General features: G+C 47.5%; 1 protein-coding gene across 1 annotated transcript in view; it reads left to right on the top strand.

Moving 5' to 3' along the window:
* arfgef2 (ADP-ribosylation factor guanine nucleotide-exchange factor 2 (brefeldin A-inhibited)) overlaps positions 1–20,678 on the top strand; it is a 44,691-nt gene extending 24,013 nt beyond the window's left edge. Inside the window, exons 17-38 of the mRNA XM_030365771.1 lie at positions 9–93; positions 178–349; positions 2,504–2,655; positions 3,277–3,405; positions 5,419–5,577; positions 6,070–6,217; positions 7,710–7,806; positions 8,182–8,222; positions 8,358–8,527; positions 10,242–10,566; positions 10,999–11,159; positions 11,556–11,686; positions 12,075–12,204; positions 12,307–12,442; positions 13,020–13,158; positions 13,254–13,311; positions 13,853–13,961; positions 14,240–14,379; positions 14,910–15,090; positions 16,163–16,301; positions 16,982–17,099; positions 18,659–20,678. Coding sequence (XP_030221631.1) covers positions 9–93; positions 178–349; positions 2,504–2,655; positions 3,277–3,405; positions 5,419–5,577; positions 6,070–6,217; positions 7,710–7,806; positions 8,182–8,222; positions 8,358–8,527; positions 10,242–10,566; positions 10,999–11,159; positions 11,556–11,686; positions 12,075–12,204; positions 12,307–12,442; positions 13,020–13,158; positions 13,254–13,311; positions 13,853–13,961; positions 14,240–14,379; positions 14,910–15,090; positions 16,163–16,301; positions 16,982–17,099; positions 18,659–18,883 — 3,145 coding nt within the window. The 3' untranslated portion in view covers positions 18,884–20,678. The remainder of the gene's footprint in view (positions 1–8; positions 94–177; positions 350–2,503; positions 2,656–3,276; positions 3,406–5,418; positions 5,578–6,069; positions 6,218–7,709; positions 7,807–8,181; positions 8,223–8,357; positions 8,528–10,241; positions 10,567–10,998; positions 11,160–11,555; positions 11,687–12,074; positions 12,205–12,306; positions 12,443–13,019; positions 13,159–13,253; positions 13,312–13,852; positions 13,962–14,239; positions 14,380–14,909; positions 15,091–16,162; positions 16,302–16,981; positions 17,100–18,658) is intronic.

Here is a 20,678-nt window from a genome sequence, read left to right as displayed (position 1 = left end):
TGTTGCAGCCAGACCATGTTCGCCAGCGCGGACACTGCCTACGTGCTGGCCTACTCCATCATCATGCTCACCACCGACCTGCACAGCCCCCAGGTGAGACCCCCCGCCCTCTCCTCATGAACCTCATGACCTCCCCCTGTGTGGGCGTGTCCCTGACACTTAGCTCCGTCCCCTCAGGTGAAGAACAAGATGACCAAGGAGCAGTACATCAAGATGAACCGCGGCATCAACGACAGCAAGGACCTCCCCGAGGAGTACCTGTCCTCCATCTACGACGAGATCGCCGGCAAGAAGATCGCCCTAAAGGAGAGCAAGGAGCACACCATCACCCCTAAGAACAGCAAGCAGAGTGAGACCTCTCCCCTAACACACCCTATAGAACACAGTAGATCACCCCCAAGAACAGCAGAGTGAGACCTCTCCCCTAACACACCCTATAGAACACAGTAGATCACCCCCAAGAACAGCAGAGTGAGACCTCTCCCCTAACACACCCTATAGAACACAGTAGATCACCCCCAAGAACAGCAGAGTGAGACCTCTCCCCTAACACACCCTATACAACACAGTAGATCAACCCCAAGAACACCAAGCAGAGTGAGACCTCTCCCCTAACACACTCTATAGAACACAGTAGATCATCCCCAAGAACAGCAGAGTGAGACCTCTCCCCTAACACACCCTATAGAACACAGTAGATCACCCCCAAGAACAGCAGAGTGAGACCTCTCCCCTAACACACCCTATAGAACACAGTAGATCACCCCCAAGAACAGCAGAGTGAGACCTCTCCCCTAACACACCCTATAGAACACAGTAGATCACCCCCAAGAACAGCAGAGTGAGACCTCTCCCCTAACACACCCTATAGAACACAGTAGATCACCCCCAAGAACAGCAGAGTGAGACCTCTCCCCTAACACACCCTATAGAACACAGTAGATCACCCCCCAATGTAATAATGTAATAAATACAGTAGATGATGTAAAATGAATGAAGATACAGTACAGATGATACGATATAGTAAACTAATGTGTTACTCTCCCTGTAGGCGTGACCATAAAATATAGTACAGTAATGATATAGGGGTATATATGATACAGTACAGTGATGTATAACTCTCTTTAAGACGTGGCCAGATGATATAGTACAGTAATGATATAGGGGTATATATGATACAGTACAGTGATGTATAATACTGTATCACGCTCTCTTTAAGACGTGGCCAGATGATATAGTAAAGGGGTGATATATTAGTATATATGATATAGTACAGTAATGATATAGTAGTATATATGATTCAGTACAGTGATGTATAATACTGTATCACGCTCTCTTTAAGACGTGGCCAGATGATGTAGTACAGTGATGATTACATTTACATTTAGGGCATTTAGCAGACGCTTTTATCCAAAGCGACTTGTATATCTTGATGATATAGTAGGATATATGATATAGTACAGTAATGATATAGTAGTATATATATATGATACTGTACAGTGATGTATAACGCTGTATCAGGCTCTCTTTAAGACGTGGCCAGATCATACAGTGCAGTGATGATATATTAGTATATATGATAAAGTACAGTGATGATATATTAGTATATATGATAAAGTACAGTGATGATATAGTAGTATATATGATACAGTACAGTGATGATATATTAGTATATATGATGCAGTACAGTGATGGTATGGTAGTATATACGATACAGTACAGTGATGGTATGGTAGTATATGATACTGTACTGTGATGTATAATGCTGTATCACGCTCTCTCTAAGATGTGGCCAGATGATACAGTACAGTGATGATATAGTAGTATATACGATACAGTACAGTGATGGTATGGTAGTATATACGATACAGTACAGTGATGGTATAGTAGTATCTATGATACTGTACAGTGATATATAATGCTGTATCTCGCTCTTTAAGACGCGGCCAGACGATACAGTACAGTGATGATATAGTAGTTAATACGATACAGTACAGTGATGGTATGGTAGTATATATGACACAGTACAGTGATGGTATAGTAGTATCTATGATACGTACAGTGATGATATTGTAGTATATATGATACAGTACAGTGATGATATAGTAGTATATTTGATACTGTACAGTGATGGTATGGTAGTATATGATACAGTACAGTGATGGTATAGTAGTATATGATACAGTACAGTGATGGTATGGTAGTATATGATACTGTACAGTGATGATATTGTAGTATATATGATACAGTACAGTGATGATATATTAGTATATACGATACAGTACAGTGATGGTATGGTAGTATCTATGATACAGTACAGTGATGTATAATGCTGTATCTCGCTCTTTAAGACGTGGCCAGATGATACAGTACAGTGATGATATAGTAGTATATTTGATACAGTACAGTGATGGTATGGTAGTATATATGATGCAGTACAGTGATGGTATGGTAGTATATGATACAGTACAGTGATGTATAATGCTGTATCTCGCTCTTTAAGACGTGGCCAGTGAGAAGCAGCGCAGGCTGCTCTACAACGTGGAGATGGAACAGATGGCCAAGACGGCCAAGGCCCTGATGGAGGCCGTCAGCCACGCCCAGTCGCCCTTCTTCAGCGCCACGCACCTGGAGCACGTCAGGCCCATGTTCAAGGTAGGGCTCCCCCTACGGGCGGCAGCCGCTACTGCAGGCACAGGCCCTGGATTAGGCCTCCTTAAATAGGATCAATCTTATCCATCAGGCGTTGATGAGTCATTAGTGACGTCACAAGTGGGCGGGTCCACCCAGGTGTAGGATCAATAGTTAATTTATTCATCATCACGATTGATAAACACTGTAGGGTGGAGGCCTGATCGACCCATCACACCTCTGGGTGGACACTCCCACTTGTTGTGATGTCACTAATGGCTAATCATAACCCTGGGTTGGGAACCAGTTATTATTACCTGTAAATTATTATTTACAGGTAACTCTCCTAAGCCAGAGCTCATGTGTGTGGAAGCTGGTTCAATTAAGTGATAAGAACTACTGGGCCTTCCCCCTGAGGTCGGTGAGGAGCTCGCTGTGTGTGTGTGTGTGTGTGTGTGTGTGTGTGTGTGTGTGTGCGTGTGCATGCTGACAGCATGCAGAGAACGGGTGCAGACTTCACACTGTCACCTCGGCGGTTATCTTGTACCTCCAGAAGCCCCCCCCCCCCTCTCTCTTCAAACCAGGGGGGTCTTAACCCCTGATTAGTGAAGCAGAATATCAAACAAAACGTGTGTGTGCGTGTAGCTGGCGTGGACGCCCCTGCTGGCCGCCTTCAGCGTGGGGCTGCAGGACTGTGACGACCCCGACGTGGCCACGCTGTGTCTGGAGGGGATCCGCTGCGCCATCCGGATCGCCTGCATCTTCAGCATGCAGGTCTGCCCCCACCAACACACACCCCCTCCAATGCTCTGCGTGTGTGTGTTATGTTGTTTATCACGGTGTGTGTGCCATGGCGTATATCAGGGTGTGTGTGTGTGTCATGGTGTATATCGTGGTATGTGTGTTATGGCATATATCATGTCATGGTGTTTGTTTGTGTGTGTGTTTGTCATGGTGTGTGTGTGTGTGTGTGTGTATCATGGTGCATATCATGGTGTGTGTGTGTGTGTGTGTGTGTGTCACGATGTATATCATGGTGTGTGTGTGTTAGGGCTGTAACGATACACAAACTCACGATTCGGTTTGTATCACGATTTTTGACCCACGGTTCGATACATCCCACGATTTTTTGAAATTTAAAAAGCATTTTATTTAAACAACACTTATATACCAATTAACTTAATGTAACATTTAATAACAAATAATTTGGAACACTGAACAGATTTGAACAGAAAGAATACTATTAAAGTATAGCTAAATGAATAAAGAAATAACGTGTGGGAGGATGCTTTTTTCAACTGTTTGGTTGGTTTAGTCAAATATCCTTATTAGCACTTCTTATTAGGCTATGTAGCTTAAATAATGACATAATCAGGCCGTATAGAATGCAACATGTTTAATAGCCTAACTTTCAATAGATGGAGAAAAACCTGAATGTCATGAACGTCGCAATAACGAGGCGTTACGAGTAGCATATGTGTCTGCGCCAGAATGGCAATGTGCGTATGCGTGTGTGAGTGACGTCAGCGAGTGAGTGGACGAGCGAGGAGAGCGAGCGGTAGCGCGTGTGTCTAGTGAAGAAGCGAACGAGTCCGGTAGAATAAAGTACCCATCCTGTCAATAATCGGTGGCCGCTTCATTCCGACCTATAAGCAGAAAAACTGCCAGTCAAATCACACAAAACACTAGAGACAGGATCACACAGGCCCCCTCTGGATAAATGTCGTTCATATCGCATATGAGCACTTCGACGGCTGTGGAGAAATGCGATCCTCCGTAGCCACGGAGGATGAGGGGCGCTGTCAGCAGACTATTATTTAGACAAATTATTAGCAAATTTCAATCGGACAATTTGACCGCAGAGTTAGAAAGGGCGTATCGCGCTTCTGCCTTCTCACACCGCGAGACAGGTTCGTGGCTTTGAGTATCGCGATTTTCGGTTTGATACGCGTATCGTTACAGCCCTAGTGTGTGTGTATCATGGTGCATATCATGGTTTGTGTGTGTCACGGTGTATATCATGGTGTGTGTGTGTGTGTCACGGTGTAAATCATGGTGTGTGTGTGTCACGGTGTAAATCATGGTGTGTGTGTCACGGTGTATATCATGGTGTGTGTGTGTGTGTGTCACGGTGTATATCATGGTGTGCGTGTGTGTATATCAAGGAGTGTGCGTGTGTATATCATTGTGTGTGTGTGTCACGGTGTATATCATGGTGTGTGTGTGTTAGGGATCGACCGATACAGATTTTTTAGGGCCGATACGATACCGATATTTTTTCATCAGCCTTAGCCGATACTCCGATACGCCGATACCGATATTTAGAGCCGATATTTAGAGCCGATACTGCTTTTGCTCCCTCAATCATAAAAATTACACTGATAACAAATGTTACAAGTCTCAATTTAAAAAAAGGAACATTTATTGAACTTCAATATAAAAAACAATATTTAACAAATAGTAAAAACAGGTGAGGTAAAACAAGTAAGAAAAATTGGATGAGCAATATTTAACAAATATTAAAAACAGGTGAGGTAGAACAAGTAAAAAAATAAATAAAAAAAATAAAAAAAAATCGGCGAAAATCTGCCGCGTATCGGCCGATACCGATACACGTAAAAAACGCGTATCGGCCGATAATATCGGCCGACCGATATATCGGTCGATCCCTGGTGTGTGTGTCACGGTGTATATCATGGTGTGTGTGTCTGTCACGGTGTATATCATGCGGTGTGTGTCACGGTGTATATCATGCGGTTTGTGTGTGTGTGTGTGTGTGTGTTGTAGCTGGAGCGTGACGCCTACGTCCAGGCCCTGGCCCGCTTCACCCTGCTGACGGCCAGCTCCAGCATCACGGAGATGAAGCAGAAGAACATCGACACCATCAAGACGCTCATCACCGTGGCCCACACCGACGGCAACTACCTGGGCAACTCCTGGCACGAGGTACCCCCCTAGTACCGGAGAAGTACCCCAATACTAACCACACTCCTGGAATGAGGTACCCCTCTAGAAGTACATCAATACTAACAAATACACCAGGGAAACTACCTGGCCCGAGGTACCCCCCAAGTACTGGAGAAGTACATCAATACTTACAAATACTCCTGGCACGAGGTACCCCCTTAGTACTGGAGAAGTACCCAAATACTAACAAATACACCTGGAATGAGGTACCCCTTTATTACTGGCGAAGTACACCTATACTAACAAATAGTACACTGTCGGCCACTCCTGGCATGAGGTTCCCAAGTTACTGACTGACGAGTAACCGATGGTAACTGCCCAGGCAACTCCTAGCAGGAAGTACTTAACACTAAAGGTCAGGTTATACAAATAAAAGTCTCCAGCAACACCGTAGCCCACAGAGGCCATAGCCGGAAATCGACCCGGCAGCCCTAGCTCCAGCTCATGTGATCCCCTCTCTGGTCCAATCAGATCCTGCGCTGCATCAGCCAGCTGGAGCTGGCCCAGCTGATCGGGACGGGGGTGAAGACCCGCTACATCTCGGGGGTGGTCCGGGACCGCGAGGCCGGGCTGAAGGGCTTCCCCGCGGGCGGCGACGACTTCATGCCCATGGGCCTCGGTCAGTCTTATACCACTCTACAAACTATACTCTATACAGCTATACTCTATACAGCTATACTCTATACAGCTATACTCTATACAGCTATACTCTATACAGCTATACTCTATACAGCTATACTCTATACAGCTATACTCTATACAGCTATACTCTAGACAACTATACTCTATACAACTATACTCTATACAACTATACTCTATACAGCTATACTCTATACAGCTATACTCTATACAACTATACTCTATACAGCTATACTCTAGACAACTATACTCTATACAGCTATACTCTATACAGCTATACTCTATACAGCTATACTCTATACAGCTATACTATATACATCTATACTATATACAGCTATACTCTATACAGCTATACTCTAGACAACTATACTCTATATGACTATACTCTATACAGCTATACTCTATACAACTATACTCTACAAACTATACTCTATCCAGCTATACTCTATACAGCTATACTCTATACAACTATACTCTACAAACTATACTCTATACAGCTATACTCTAGACAACTATACTCTATACAGCTATACTCTATATGACTATACTCTATACAGCTATACTCTATTCAACTATACTCTACAAGCTATACTCTATACAGCTATACTCTATACAGCTATACTCTAGACAACTATACTCTATACAGCTATACTCTAGACAACCATAATCTATACAGCTATACTCTATACAGCTATACTCTATGCAGCTATACTCTAGACAACTATACTCTATACAGCTATACTCTATACAGCTATACTCTAGACAACTATACTCCATATGACTATACTCCATATGACTATACTCTATATGACTATACTCTATATGACTATACTCCATCTGACTATACTCTATATAACTATTCTCGATACAACTATACTCAATAGAACTGTACTCTATATTACTATACTCTACTATAATTTATATAACTATACTCTTTATAACAATACTATACTCTACATAACTATTATCTATATTACCATACTATACATAACTATACTCTATATAACTATACTCTTTACTCTATAATAGACTACACTATATAACTATAATCTACATAACTATACTCGATATAACCATACTACACATAACTATACTCTATATAACCATACTACACATAACTATACTCTATATAACTATACTCTTTACTCTATAATAGACTACACTATATAGCTATACTCTACATAACTATACTCTATCTAACCATACTATGCATAACTATACTCTATATAACTATACTCTTTACTCTATGATAGACTACACTCTATAACTATACTCTATACTATATATAGGCTTCTTGCCCTGGGGCTTTGTCAGCTGCATCCAACCCAGTCATCACACAGTACTACATTAAAATACCACAGTGAACACTAGTGTTCTCTTCATAACTATACTATATTCAACACACTTAAACCACAGTGTACCAGCTGTGGTGGGCTGTGTTCTGGGTCCTGACTGTACTCCCCTCTCCACAGGAGGCCTGGTGGGGGGGCAGGACCGGCGGCAGATGGCCCACCTCCAGGAGTCTGTGGGAGAGACCAGCTCCCAGAGTGTGGTGGTGGCCGTGGACCGGTGAGGATCACTTCACCGCACTGGTTCTTATCGTTGAGTCTTCACTGCACTGGTTCTTAACCTAGTGTCTTCACTGGTTCTTATCGTTGAGTCTTCACTGCACTGCTTCTTAACCTAGTGTCTTCACTGGTTCTTATCATAGTGTCTTCACTGGTTCTTATCGTTGAGTCTTCACTGCACTGGTTCTTATCCTAGTGACTTTACTGGTTCTTATCGTAGTGTCTTCACTCTGCTTCACGGCACTGGTTCTTATATTGTAGGGTCTCTACATGTGCGTCACTGCACTGGTTCTTATATCGTAGGCTCTCTACATGTGCGTCACTGCACTGGTTCTATTCAGACTATTTGAGTAAAATCCTTCTGTTTAATCTTCAGAATCTTCACTGGGTCCACCAGACTAGATGGAAACGCAATCGGTGAGTGTCCTATTTGCATTCGATCTCAACAATTATTGTATCGTCTAGACATTTGGAAGTGTATTGGAATGTATACGTTCGTCTGAAATGTGCGATACTAATAAAGTTGTTCTGACGGTGTGCCCCCCTCCCCAGTTGACTTTGTGCGCTGGCTTTGCGCCGTGTCCATGGACGAGCTGGCCTCCACCCACCAGCCGCGCATGTTCAGCCTGCAGAAGATCGTGGAGATCTCCTACTACAACATGAACCGCATCCGCCTGCAGTGGTCCCGCATCTGGCAGGTCGTCGGAGACCACTTCAACAAGGTCCGTACTAGGGATGTGAAGAATGTGTCGACTCAACGGTCGATTCTCGACTCGTGCTCTAAACGACTCTAAAAATAGAAATCGATTAATCGTTTTTTTTTTTACTTTTTTACCCATTTCTGCTTTCAAAATAACCAATTAAAAATTATCAAAATACAATAAATCCTTTTTTTCCAAATGGGAGACGTAGCTGTGTTGTTTTTCTAACGGTCACTTCTGTTTTGCTACACCGCTACGTCTCCCAAGAGCGATCTCTTCCTTTGTCCTTTCATGACAATGGCATCTTCACTTAAAAGTCCGGTGTGGGATAGTTTCATGAAGATTGATGACAGAACAGTTCAGTGTAAATTATGCCTCATTTTGCGTACCATTCGTCCACAACCGTGATGTTGAATCACCTGGCAAGGAGGCATCCCAAGCCTTCCAGCCAGCAAGGCAGCATCGCAAACTTTACGGTGAGATCCTGTGATAGCCGCCGGGCTGAAAGAATCAGCGGGTTGCTAGCTAAGATGATAGCCGGAGATATGCTGCCCATGAGCGTAGTAGAGGGGACTGGGTTACGCAATCTGATTTCAGTTCTCGAGCCAACCTACACAGTGCCATGTCGCCAAACGATGACTGTGAGGCTGGAGAAAATGTACCGCGAAGCAGCAGCCTCCCTCCGCGAGATCCTGTAATCAGCTGACAAAGTTGCTATCACCACTGATGCCTGGACAGCTTTGACGACTGAGTCGTACGTGAATTTTCGTTTACAAATATTTATTTAAAAACGAAAATATCTGTTTTAGTGGGTGCAGCCTCTGTTAAATTAAATGGTTTTATGTCCGACTTAAACAATTTCGTTGCAAATAGGAGGCGCGCATCATCAACTGCCGTTCCTAATTAAAACAACGCCGACACATTTTGCCTATTGGGAATTTACAGGTTCACAATCCTGCTCTTTGATATTTTGTTTATCATCATTTTTATATCAACTTAACTTCATAAAAAAAATGCATTATTGGTGTGCTCCTGATAGCAACCTTTGAAATAGGACGGGTGGGCCAACTGGGCCGCTGCCTTAAAGGAATGCGCAGATCCTTTGAGCTCTGCAACTGCTGCAGCCGCGGGCCGAAAAAAAGAGAAGAAATCGATCGATTTTTCGATTTATGCCTCCTACACGTCGACTCACAGAAAACGAGTCGTTTAACATCCCTAGTCCGTACGTTGAGGATGCGCTTAGACGGTTAGAACGGTCCAAACCCTGGTGCGGACCTGATGTAGACCAATCCAGAACTGGTACAGGCCGGTCCAGACCTGGTATAGACTGGTTCAGGCCGGTCCAGTCCTGGTATAGACTGGTTCAGGCTGGTCCAGACATGGTATAGACCGGTCCAGACTTGGTATAGGATGGTACAGGCCGGTCCAGACCTGGTATAGACCGGTCCAGACCTGGTATAGACTGGTACAGGCCGGTCCAGACCTGGTATAGACTGGTTCAGGCTGGTCCAGACCTGGTATAGACTGGTTCAGAACTGGTGTAGACCGGTCCAGACTTGGTGTAGACCGTTCCAGACCTGGTATTGACACTTAGATGCTGATACCGACCTGGTATAGACCAGTCTGGCCGGTACAGACCGGTCAATAACCCGGACCCTCTAGTGAGCCTGGCCCCCCTAACCCTGCGTCCCCCGTCCCCCGTCCCTCCCCCTGATCCTTGGTCCCGCCCCTCCAGGTGGGCTGCAGTCCCAACGAGGACGTGGCCATCTTCGCGGTGGACTCCCTGCGGCAGCTGTCCATGAAGTTCCTGGAGAAGGGCGAGCTGGCCAACTTCCGCTTCCAGAAGGACTTCCTGCGGCCCTTCGAGCACATCATGAAGAAGAACCGCTCGCCCACCATCCGGGACATGGTGATCCGCTGCGTGGCCCAGATGGTCAACTCGCAGGCCGCCAACATCCGCTCGGGCTGGAAGAACATCTTTTCGGTGTTCCACCAGGCGGCGGGCGACCACGAGGAGTCCATCGTGGAGCTGGCCTTCCAGACCACCGGACACATCGTCTGTGAGTACCGGGCAACCCGTCGGTCCCTCGCTCTCTCCCTGAGAACGATGCTGGGTTTTGATCACGGGAAATATATGGAGCCCAAATGTTGAATCTGAAATTCCTCCATCATCTACTGTACTCATCCTTCCTCCTCCTCCTCCTCTTCTTTCTCCTCTCTTCCTACCCTCTCCCTGCTCTTTTATTCTCTCCCCCCCTCCCTCTTCCTCTCTCCCCTCCCTCTTTTTCTCCCCTCCCTCCTACTCTACTTTCTCCCCTCCCCTCCTTCTCTACTTTCTCCCCTCTTCTCCTCTTTCTCCTCTCCCCTCCCTCCTTTCTCCCTCCCATTCTCCTTCTCCTCCCCTCCTCTTCTCCTCCTCATCCTCCTCTGCTCCCCCTCCTCTTCTCCCCCTCCTCCTCCTCCTCCTCCTCCTCCTCCTCCTCCTCCTCCAGTGAACACCTTCCAGCAGCACTTTGCGGCCGCCATCGACTCCTTCCAGGACGCGGTGAAGTGTCTGTCTGAGTTCGTCTGCAACGCCGCCTTCCCTGACACCTGCATGGAGGCCATCAGGCTCATACGCCACTGCGCCAAATACGTCTCGGAGCGGCCGCAGGTACGACCCCGCGCTCACACTAGGGCTGGGCAATGAATCGAATTTTTATCTCGATTTCGATTTTAGCATCAAACTGTCACGATTATTCAAACAATTAGAACATTTGAACATTTTCTTTTGGTCCATTTTTTTAAGGCGAAATTTCAAAGTTCTCAGTTACAAAGTGTTTTTGAGAGAGACATGCTGAATGAATACATCACGTTTTCCAACTCAAAAAAATAATTGTTTGAATAATCGTGATTTCAATATTGACCAAGATAATCGTGATTATGATTTTTTTTTCCATAATCGAGCAGCCCTAGCTCACACTGCCCAAGGGCAAGGCAGGCTTCTGAACCGGGCTCTCCTCCAATTATTTATGGGTTTCCATCCAATAATACCTGTGTGTGTTTGCAGGCCCTCAGGGAGTACACCAGTGATGACATGAACGTCGCCCCCGGCGACCGCGTGTGGGTGCGGGGGTGGTTCCCCATCCTGTTTGAGCTATCCTGCATCATCAACCGCTGCAAGCTGGACGTCCGGACCAGGTGGGCACACGGGCTCAGCGGGGGGTCCTCTTGTCTCACGCCTCACCTGACTTTAATTACAGACTTTACTTATGAACTTTAATGACAGACTTTACTCACAAACTTTTCTCACAACCGTGGCATACAAACCTTACTCTCAAACTTTACATACAAAAAAGTCCCACAAACTTTACTCACAATTGTATGAACTTTAGTTACAAATTTTACTTACAAACCTAACTTACAAATTTACTAATGAACTTTAGTTACAAACTTTATTCACAAACTTGACATACAAACCTTTCTCACAAACTTTACTTGGAAACTTTACTTGCTAACTCTATTTTGGACCATGATTTCCGAAACTTTAAAACTTGAGAACGGAACCCGGTGCTCTGCTTTCCCTCAGGGGCCTGACGGTGATGTTCGAGATCATGAAGAGCTACGGCCACACCTTCGAGAAGCACTGGTGGCACGACCTCTTCCGCATCGTCTTCAGGATCTTCGACAACATGAAGCTCCCCGAGCAGCAGACAGAGGTCAGGGGGTCAAACCCCGCGCCGCCGCGGCGTGTCACGCTGTCACTCGGTGTAAACGATGGGCGGTGTTTGACGGACGGCCGTGTGTTTGTGCGTGTGTAGAAAACGGAGTGGATGACGACCACGTGTAACCACGCGCTGTACGCCATCTGCGACGTGTTCACGCACTTCTACGAGCCGCTCAGCGAGGTGCTGCTGGCCGACATCTTCAAGCAGCTGCAGTGGTGTGTCCGGCAAGGTGAGGACGCGCTTATCATTATGTATGCAGTGGATTGTTTCCTATGCCTTCGGGGGCGCCCTACGGCACCTGTTAAGTGTCACATTGTTCTCCCCCGAGTAAATCACAGTTAATTGGGTAGCAACGTCTCAACCTGCATTCTTGTGTCTCTCCATTCCTAGAAGTTATCCTTATATTATAATAAGAACATAATACTCATGATGATCATAATACATTGCGTCCAGTTCAACAGCAAGCTAGTTTATATTCTACAAAATGACCTCAGCAGCATGGGGGGGGGGGGGGGGGGGGGGAACTGTAGCTCAGGAGGTAGAGCGGGTTCGACCCGCTGGGAGGTTCCCTGGCTCCTCCCAGCTGAGAGTCCCTGGGGTTGACTCCGCCGTCGGTGTGTGAACGTGCAAAAGGAATGGTTGCAAGTTGCTTTGGATAAAACTTCGGCAAAATCCCCTGAATGTAAACGCTCAATCTTTGTTTATTTCTTTCGTCACATTTCTCCTACGTCTCTCTTTAACTCTTGCTCCCTCTTCTACTCGGACTCTTTCTCTTGCCCTCTCTCGCTCTCCCCCCCCCCCCTCAGAGAACGAACAGCTGGCTCGCTCGGGGACCAACTGCCTGGAGAACCTGGTGATCGTGAACGGGGAGAAGTTCAGCCCTGACGTCTGGGACCTGACCTGCTCTTGCATGCTGGACATCTTCCAGACCACCAGCCCCCACGCGTATGTCCCCCCCCCCCCCCCCCGAACCCCCGCAGACAGCCCAGCGTCGGAGGAGTGTCCCCTCAACTCTTTCTTTTTTTCCCCCCCGTCATCAGTTTGTTGACATGGCGACCGGCCGGACAGGAGGAGGAGTACGGAGACGCCAAGCACTCGGTGAGAGAGGAAACGTGTGTGACCAACAGGACGTGTGGTTCAGCAGCAGAATGACGTGTGTGTGTGTGTGTGTGTGTGTGTGTGTGTGTGTGTGTGTGTGTGTGTGTGTGTGTGTGTGTGTGTGTGTGTGTGTGTGTGTGTGTGTGTGTGTGTGTGTGTGTGTGTGTGTGTGTGTGTGGTTAAGCAGCTATGTGTGTGTGTGTGGTTAAGCAGCTGTGTGTGTGTGTGTGGTTAAGCAGCTGTGTGTGTGGTTAAGCAGCTGTTTGTGTGTGTGGGGTTACGCAGCAGAATTACACCTGTATCTTTGTGTGTGTGTGTGGGTGCGTGGTTAATCAGCTGTGAGTTTGTGCGTTTGTTTCAGCAGAAGAAGGGCATTGTATTTGTGTGTGTGTGTGTGTGGTTCAGCAGAAGAATGCCGTGTTTGTTGTTCAGCAGCTCTCTGTGTGTGCGTGTTGTGACATCAGAAGAATGACGTGTGTGTGTGTTTCAGCAGAAGCATGACACTTGTATCTCGTGTGTGTGTGTGTGTGTGTGTCTCCAGGAGGTGGACTTTGACAGCCAATCCCAGTGCAGCTATGACAGAGCTCTGTCAGAGAGGGCTCACAGCCAGATGTCCAGCGAGGACACCTGGAAGGGAAAATCCAACACGCGTAAGCCCTCACCTGTTGTCCTGTACACTCACCTTTACACTCACCTGTAGACCCACCTCTAGTCGTGTAGTTGATGGCTGGTTCTGCTGTTGCATATGTGCACATTGATGGCTCAATGTGCACATTTATGACTCAATGGTGTGCAGCCCCATCCAGCCCAAGAGTCTAATCGATCTGACTCGGGTGAGGCTGTTTAGACCAGCCATCATCCTCCACACGCACTGTATATATGTGTATATTAAATAAATAAATAAATATAATTTTGTGTGAGTGTGCAGGAGTGAGCGACCAGAAGCTGTTTGCGGGTCTGCTCATCCGTTGCGTGGTGCAGCTGGAGCTCATCCAGACCATCGACAATATCGTGTTCTACCCGACGACCAGCAAGAAGGAGGACGCCCAGAACATGGCCGCCGCCCAGGTCAGCGCTGCGTCTGATTGGTCCGGCCCTCAGCCCCGTTCCGCGGCTCTGAGTGCGCTGACGTGTCCTGTTGTGTCTTGTTAATTTCCTTCAAGACGTGAACCCTTGACCAAACGCTTTCACTTTGCCAATTCAAAAATGGAGAAAAGTAACCTTATTAAGTAGTAAAAATGTAAGTGGAAGAAGAAAGAAGAAAACCTAAAATACAGTACCATACTACTATAAATATAAAGAACTATAAATATACAGTACTATACTGCTGTAATGTACAATACTGTACTATACTAATTCGGAAATTGTACTTAATGTAAGTCACTCAGGACAGAAGCGTCTACTAAATGCCCTGAATATAAATGCACTATATAACGATTTACAAAACTTATTTTTTATTTATCATATACTACAGAGTATTTGAAATTACTCCACATCTCTTAATTCAGCGAGATTAGGACTGTAAAGTACTGTATGTCAAAAGACCCCACCCTAAAGATGATGTCGTCGTCGTCGTCCCCCCCCCCCCCCCTGATCAGAGAGACACCCTGGAGGCCTGTGAGGGGGCGGGGCCTGAGGGGCCGGAGTCTGAGCAGGGCATGTACGCCGCCCTGACCTCGCAGCACCTCTTCAAGCTGCTGGACTGCCTGCTGGAGTCACACACCTTCGCCAAGGACTTCAACTCCAACAACGAGCAGAGGACAGCACTCTGGAGGGCCGGTCAGTGTTCACAAGACCCCCGGGACCGCTCTCTCTACCATGTGTCTCTCTCTCTCTCTACCGTGTCTCTCTCTCTCTATCTCTATTGTCTCTTTGTCTCTTTCGCTACCCTCTCTTTACCGTCGCTCTACCATCTGTCTTTCTCTCTCTCTCTACCGTCTGTCTCTGCCTCTCTCTCTACTGATCTCTCTCTCTCTCTCTACCGTCTGTCTCTTTGCCTCTCTCTACTGCTCTCTCTCTCTACCGTCTCTCTCTCTGCCTCTCTCTCTACCACTCTCTCTCTCTACCGTCTGTCTCTCTCTTTACCGTCTCCTTCTCTACCGTCTCTCTCTACCGTCTGTCTCTCTCTCTTTCTCTACCGTCTTTCTCTACCGTCTGTCTCTCTCTCTTTCTCTACCGTCTGTCTCTCTCTCTTTCTCTACCGTCTTTCTCTACCGTCTGTCTCTCTCTCTTTCTCTACCGTCTGTCTCTCTCTCTTTTTCTACCGTCTTTCTCTACCGTCTGTCTCTCTCTCTTTCTCTAGCGTCTGTCTCTTTCTCTTTCTCTACCATCTCTCTCTACCATCTGTCTCTCTCTCTTTCTCTACCGTCTCTCTCTACCGTCTGTCTCTCTACCATCCCTCTCTCCCTCTACCTCTCTCTGCCTCTGTCTCTCTAACTCTCTACCGTCTCTTTCTCTACCGTCCCTCTCTACCATCTGTCTCTCTCTCTCTGTCTCTACCGTCTCTTTCTCTACGGTCTCTATACCATCTCTCTCTACCGTCTTTCTCTACCCCTCTTCCATCTTTCTGTCTCTCTCCAGCTCAGTCTCTCTACCTCTTGGTCTCTCTCTACCATCCTAGAACCGCCTTAAACCATGTGCACTCTATCAGAGAGCCATCGGTTCCCTAGCCCTAGGGGTCATAACCCGGACACGTTCCCCCCCCCCCCGGAGAGACCGCATGTCAGACACACGGTCGGTCACGGTGGTAACCCAGGTTACCACCAGCTCCTCCTCCTACACAGAGCTGCAGCGTGTAGTCTGTCCCACCTGAGGTCCTGTACACCTGTCTCTCCCGCCGGTGTCCCCGCAGGCTTCAAGGGGAAGTCCAAGCCCAACCTGCTGAAGCAGGAGACCAGCAGCTTGGCCTGCAGCCTGAGGATCCTCTTCAGGATGTACTCGGACCCCCAGCTCACCCCCTCCTGGCCCCACATCCAGACGCGCCTGCTGCTGTGAGCCCCCCGCCCTCTGTGTGTGTGTGTGTGTGTGTGTGTGTGTGTGTGTGTGTGTGTGTGTGTGTGTGTGTGTGTGTGTGTGTGTGTGTGTGTGTGTGTGTGTGTGTGTGTGTGTGTGTGAAGAGATTGTATTGATAATGTGTGAAGAGATTGTATTGATAATGTGTGAAGAGATTGTATTGATAATGTGTGAAGAGATTGTATTGATAATGTGTGAAGAGATTGTATTGATAATGTGTGTGTGGAGAGTGTGTAGATAATGTGTGTGTGGAGAGTGTGTAGATAATGTGTGTGTGGAGAGTGTGTAGATAATGTGTGTGTGGAGAGTGTGTAGATAATGTGTGTGTGGAGAGTGTGTAGATAATGTGTGTGTGGAGAGTGTGTATTGATAATGCGTGGAGAGTGTGTATTGATAATGCGTGTGTGGAGAGTGTGTATTGATAATTTGTGTGTCAAGAATGTGTATTGATAATGTGTGTCTGTGTGTGGAGAGTGTGTATTGATAATATATGTGTATGTGGAGAGTGTTTATTGCTAATGTGTGTGGAAGGAGTGTATTGATAATGTGTGTGTCTGTGTGCGGAGAGTGTGTATTGATAATGTGTGTATGGACAGAGTGAATTGATAATGTGTGTGTGTGTATGGAGTGTGTATTCACAGTGTGTTTTGTGCGTCAGTGTGTGTGGCGAGGCCCTGTCCTACTTCATCAGCCTGACGTCAGAGAGCCACAGAGAGGCCTGGACCAGCCTGCTGATGCTGCTACTGACCAGGACTCTGAGGCTACCGGACAACAAGGTACACAGATGCCGCTTTCACACCAAAAAGAACCGAGAGCCAGTTCCGGGCTGGTGCTAGGGCCAGTTCCAAACTGGTTCCAGCCTTACCCCAGTTAAGAACCGGTTGGTTTCACACCGGCCAGAGCCAGCCATGGAGCCGGCGTGAGCAACGTCATGACGTCACTGCAAACGTCTCGGCTAGTGAGCTTGGACAGAAGCATACGGCCGACATCTTTCTTTATTCTGGGTGGAAATAGTAACATAGTTACGCCATCAAATGCGTTTATGGAAACATTTTTAGCGAGAAATGTGCATTTTACTTTCATAATGTTCGCTCGGTGAATGTGAAGGATGTTTGGTTTGATAGTTATGACGAAGAGGGAACGCTCCGTTCACTTGCATGGACATGGACTCATCTAGCTGCGTTGGCGCGTTGACGCGTTGAACCACCACACAATAGGCGCGCAGAAGAACCCTCGCGCCAGTTTCAAACACAACAACAACAATTTCGTCTTCGATTCAATCCGTGTATGGTTCGTTCTTTGAATATTCCGATTTAAAACAAAATCAGAAAAAACAAAAGAATCATACACGGATTCACGTCCATTGTTTACTTCGGTGTTTTAAAAAATGCCGGTCTTCGTTGGTCTTCCTGTTTATGAAGGTACGGATAACTCCGCCCCCTGCCCCCGGCGTAAAAGCGGTTCTAGTTCTAGCCCAGCTCTAAAGTGGGGCCAGAGTTGAACCGGTTTTTAGGGGCCGGAGCCGGTTCTTTGGCGGTGTGAAACCAAAGCCCTGGCCCTAGCTCCGAACTGGCCCGGAACCGGCCCCGATTTTGCGGCGGTGTGAAAGGGGCAAGAGAGACACACACACACAGACAGATAGAGACACACAGAGAGAGAGAGAGAGACACACACACACAGAGAGATAGAGAGAGAGAGAGAGAGACACACACACACACACACACACACACACACACACACACACACACACACACACACACACACACACACACACACACACACACACACACACACACACACACACACACACACACACACCCTTATCCTAACACACACCTCGCCTAACTCTAAAGCACACACACCTACTTTACCTAACCTAAAGGCCGACCTCTCTACCTACCATCCTACCGATAACACACACCTACGAGACGCTGACCTTTGGTAAAGGTCGCGTGGGCGTCATGACGATCACTTACTCTGACGGGGCTTTTACACGATATAACAAGATGTGTAGGTAGTGCTAGTTCACAGACTAGGTAGTGCTAGTTAACTGACGGTAGGCCTTGTGCTAGTTAACAGACTATGTAGGCCTAGCGCTAGTTAAGAGCATAGGTAGTTCTAGTACTATTCAACAGCATAGGTAGGCCTATTGTTTGTTAACAGCAGCTGTGTGTGTGTGTGTGTGTGTGTGTCTGTGTGTCCGTCTCTGTGTGTGTCTCCGTGTTTGTGTGTGTCCGTCTGTGTGTCCGTCTCTGTGTGTGTCTCCGTCCGTGTCTCCCTCCGTCCGTGTCTCCCTCCGTGTCTCCCTCCGTCCGTGTCTCCCTCCGTGTCTCAGTTCCAGCCCCACGCGTGCTGCTACTACCCCCAGCTGTGTGACATGATGCAGTTCGACCTGATCCCCGAGCTGAGGGCCGTGCTGCGCCGCTTCTTCCTGCGCATCGGCTCCGTCTTCCACATCTCGGCACCCGAGGCCCGGGCCCTCACCCCCCCCCCCCCCCCCCTCCTAGGACCCCCCCTCCCCCCCCAAACCCCGCCTGCTAGGGGACGGACCCCGGCCTGATGGGGGGGGCCCCGGAGACTCGGAGAGAGGCGGAGGAGGGCCGCCGTTAGGACACAGAGGAGGAGTGGTTGAATCACCCCTCCCACCCTCTCTCCCTCTCTTTCTCCCTCCCTCTCTCCCTCTCCCTCTCCTTCTGTTACCCCACCAGTGCCGGACTGTGACGGGTGCAGGTGGAGAAGAGACTGTAGCTGTTCTACTCTGATCAGAACTCTTTGAAGTGCAATGTTTGCCTCACCCTCGCTCTCCCATTCTCTCCCTCCCCCTCTCTCCCTACCTCCCTCTCTCCGTCTTCCCTTCCTCTCGCCCCCTTTCCCTCCATCGTCCCTCCCTCCCTCTCTCTCTGTTCCTCCCTCTCTCCCCTGCCTCCTATGGGAGAACTGTTAAGTGATTGATTGTTTTGGGTCCGAGGTTCTGATGCTTTGCGTGGACCAGGACCTGGACCTGTGTCTCAATGGGGGGGGGGATGAGGGGTTCACTGTGACCACATCACAACCCCCGCCAACCATCATCTCTAAAAGAACTTAATACTAAATCCTAATTTATTGATATTCCAAACTGTGGGTTTGATTTTGGGTCTGGGTTTCGTTTTTTGTTTGGTTAGTTTAGCCTGACTTGGTTTGACTCGGTGTGTTGTTGTGTGTGTGACCAAAACAAAGAGATGTTTCTGTGTCTTCAGGGTGGATGACGCGTGTCGGGTGAATGCCGTGTTCTGGTGACCTCCTGTGTAGACATCTTGACACTACTGTGATCGAACTACCAATCAAACGCCTCAGTTGCTCTGCTCCTCTTCGCTCCTTTCTGCTCCTCACTGCTCCTCTCCCCTTGGGTTCTGTTGGTTGGTTTACCCTAAGGCGCGGGGACATTTGGCGTGGTACTTGGTAATATTATGGGGTGTATCAGGAGGCCTTGGGGGGACGACCAGCTGTTACCGTGGCAACCCGACGGGGGGTTCTCGCCTCACCCAGCACCGCTTGTTTTCCATGAGGCGCGCGCACACACACACACACACACACACACACACACACACACACACACACACACACACACACACACACACTAGCGCGCCTCCAGCTCATAATGCAAGCCGCCATGCAGAAGATTTTACGTATTTATTTTTTCGTTAAGTTTCGCTTTTATCCGTTCGGATCTTTCCGCTGACGTCTCGTTCTTTTGTCACGTTCCCGTATGATTCCGGATCCAATCGCCGCAGCGCTCCTGCTAATGTATCGCCCCCCACCCCTCCTCGTGACCACGGGTCATCAGGCCTGGGCCCGCAATGCCTTAATGATGTCCGGGAGGGGGTCCGACCCAACGGCCCCAGCCACCGGAACACAGGGAGGTGCCGCGGCCTGGGCTCCATCCCCTTATTTTCTACGCCTGGTTTACACATCTGTGAGTCCCGTCTCTGTTCGCGCCAAACAACGCGCCATTTCTGTCTGATTCCGATGATTGTCAAAACGTCCCGTCCGTCGACCAAACCGTGGGGAAGCCCTCATCTTAAGCTTTTGGAGTTGATGCTGGTCTTTTTTTTATATATATATAATTATTTAAAGTGCATATATCGTTTCTTTTTTTCTGAAGCATTCCTCCCCTCGGCTCTGGATGTGTACTTTTCTTCCCTGATGTTCGGGAATATATAAATATATATAAATACCGCATATGAAGAAACTGTACAATTTCCTGTAAAATACATAGAAATGAAAAAGTGCTATACTGTTATATACATAATATTGTGATGTAATCTTGAGAGCCTTTGGTGAAATAATCAATAAACCCTGACTTCTGATCGAGTTAA

This window comes from Gadus morhua, chromosome 1 (assembly GCF_902167405.1).
Source record: "Gadus morhua chromosome 1, gadMor3.0, whole genome shotgun sequence".
NCBI classification, from domain to species: domain Eukaryota; kingdom Metazoa; phylum Chordata; class Actinopteri; order Gadiformes; family Gadidae; genus Gadus; species Gadus morhua.
Note: the sequence above shows the minus strand (reverse complement) of the source record. Positions and strands in the feature narration are given on the sequence as shown.